This window comes from Leptodactylus fuscus, chromosome 3 (genome assembly GCF_031893055.1).
Source record: "Leptodactylus fuscus isolate aLepFus1 chromosome 3, aLepFus1.hap2, whole genome shotgun sequence".
Taxonomy (NCBI): domain Eukaryota; kingdom Metazoa; phylum Chordata; class Amphibia; order Anura; family Leptodactylidae; genus Leptodactylus; species Leptodactylus fuscus.
In genome coordinates, this window is record NC_134267.1 from 235,104,365 (window position 1) to 235,106,717 (window position 2,353).

Here is a 2,353-nt window from a genome sequence, read left to right on the forward strand (position 1 = left end):
CCTCCGTTGTGGCTTGAAAATGTCCCTCTCCGTTATTTCTAATGGACAGAAAAAGCGTATACTACTAGATAAAAGAAACCATAAAATAGAGATGCCACAAATGACAGAGTGATTCCTGGGGGGTGGCAGAGGAGCTGTCCCCCAAGCACAAGTCACAGCACTTTATTTTGTTATTTGTGCTGTGACTTGTAGTGCTTGGGGACAGCTCCTCTTTCTATTAACAAACTTTAATTAGTGTTCACAAGGTAAACATAAAAAACTGATCCGATTTTTTTTTTAGCAGAAAACTGATGCAAATAGATGCATATCCGTTAACGGATCAGTCTTTTTGATGCCTGAATTGACATCAGTTTGCATCAGTTTTTTGATTAAATTAACGGATCTGTTTAACTGATGTGAAAAACGTGATGTGAAAGCACCCTAATAAAGCCTAGTACAAAAATAGTCACCAAACACCTCCTCTACAATAGCAAAATCAAAAATGGAAGTGACACTGTAATAAATATTAAAAGTAATTTCTGTATATTTTTCCACTGGAGAACAAGAACATAGCGATCACTTTCTGCATTTTGTGGTTTACAGATTATACAGGAGATGGACAGAAGGCAGTGAGTATTTCCATGTCCTGAAACATGCAAATGGTTGGATGGACTGGTTGGATTTTCATATGCAAAAGGGTTAAGAACACTAAAAAACAGATCGGATGTCCTGAGAGGGACACACAGCCTGGAGCCGGACTATAGAGACAGATCTCTCTCTGCATCACATATCTAAGGACAACACAAAGATGGTGGAATTGTATCTCACTTATATTTTCATGGCTCTGAGCTATGTCCAGTGCACTGTGGGCATCGTACTGAACGGCTTCATTGTGGCTACTAATTACAAACATTGGAGAACACTGAAGACTTTGCAGACCAGTGATAAGATCTTGAGCTGCCTGGCCACGTCCAGATGTTTTCTTCTCTCCCATATAATGTTCATTAATGTCCTGTTTATGGCTTTCCATCAGTTACTCCTAAACCCAGTGTTTCTTTCATCAATGTTCATGGGTGTACTATTACTGAACCACGCCAATCTTTGGTTTGCTACCATCTTGTGTGTTTTTTATTGTGTGAAGATCACAAACTACAGCCATAAGTTCTTCATCTTCTTGAAGACCAGGATCTCCTCTCTAGTCCACTGGTTCATTCTTACATCCCTTCTCATTTCTGTAGCTTCCAGTCTACCATGTGGTTGGTATGCTTATTATCTGGACCAAGAAGGGTTTACCACTGGTTTAGCTGAAAACACGACCTTCACCAATGTTGTAATGTATCAGGACAAACAATATAGATTCCTGTTGTTCCTCGTGGGTTCTCTTCCTCCTCTCCTGATTTTTTGTGTAGCCATCTCCTTGTTAATTCACTCTCTGTGGGTGCACATCAGGCACATGAGATGTGGTGGGACAGGTTTTCGAGCTCCAAACTTAGAGGTTCACTTTGGTGCTGTGAAATGTATGAGCTTATTCTTAGTGTTGCACATCCTATATTTTGTATGTATATGTATACGACTATCTCCGACATACAATGTCAGCAGCGTTTGGAAGGCGTTCATTACTATTATAATTTGTTGGCCACCAGTTCTTCATTCTCTGTACATCATCTTCAGCACCAAGAAACTTAAAGAGATGGTTCTAAAATGGTTTTGTTGCCTGTAAGGTGAAGAAGTCGTGTACTTACAAGGAATCATCTGCTCCATAAGACTCGTGTGACAATGAGGAAATGAAGATACTTTACTAGTTCACCTATTATAACAAATACATATAATATAACAAATATATTTTATCAAAAATGTAAACTTATTAGTAGTGCATGTGATAGTATGGAAATGTGTTATATATCTATATATGAGTCATCTGCTCCATAAGACACTTGTGTCAATGAGGCTTTACTAGTGCACCTATAATAATTAGGGTTGAGTGATCGGGATCGGAAAGGATCAGATCCCGATCGGCGATCAAGTAAGTCACGAGTAAGTTCCGATCCTGCCTAAAAAAGATCGGAAACTGAATTCAGATCCTGATCACTCACAGAACCGCTGCCACTCCTCGGAGCTCCGGGCCGTTGTTCTCTGCTCTCTCCTCTCTCATGCAGATGCCGGCAGAGTACCGTGCGCGCCCCCACCTCCCTAGGCTAGTGTTACTGATGCTGGGAGTGGGCACAACAAGCCCCGCTTACTCCCAACATCAGTAACATTAGCTTAGTAAGGGGAGGGCACTCACGTCTCCCCGCCCTGTACCCGCCCACACTCGCCTAAGCCACAACAAGCCCCGCCTATTCCCAAGCATCAGTAACACTAGCCTAGAGAGGTG

The 2,353-nt window shown here is 41.6% G+C and overlaps 1 protein-coding gene across 1 annotated transcript; it reads left to right on the forward strand.

Annotated features, from left to right (window-relative positions):
* Window positions 1-1,048: 1,048 nt before the first annotated feature.
* On the forward strand, window positions 1,049-1,699 carry LOC142198611 (taste receptor type 2 member 40-like). The gene has a single exon (XM_075269641.1). It carries the CDS (start codon window positions 1,049-1,051, stop codon window positions 1,697-1,699), a length of 651 nt encoding a protein of 216 aa, XP_075125742.1.
* The last annotated feature ends 654 nt before the right edge of the window (window positions 1,700-2,353 follow it).

What these genes read in the sequence shown, in the direction of transcription:
- LOC142198611 (XM_075269641.1), top strand. Translation starts at nt 1,049, where the DNA reads ATGGGTGTACTATTACTGAACCACGCCAATCTTTGGTTTGCTACCATC.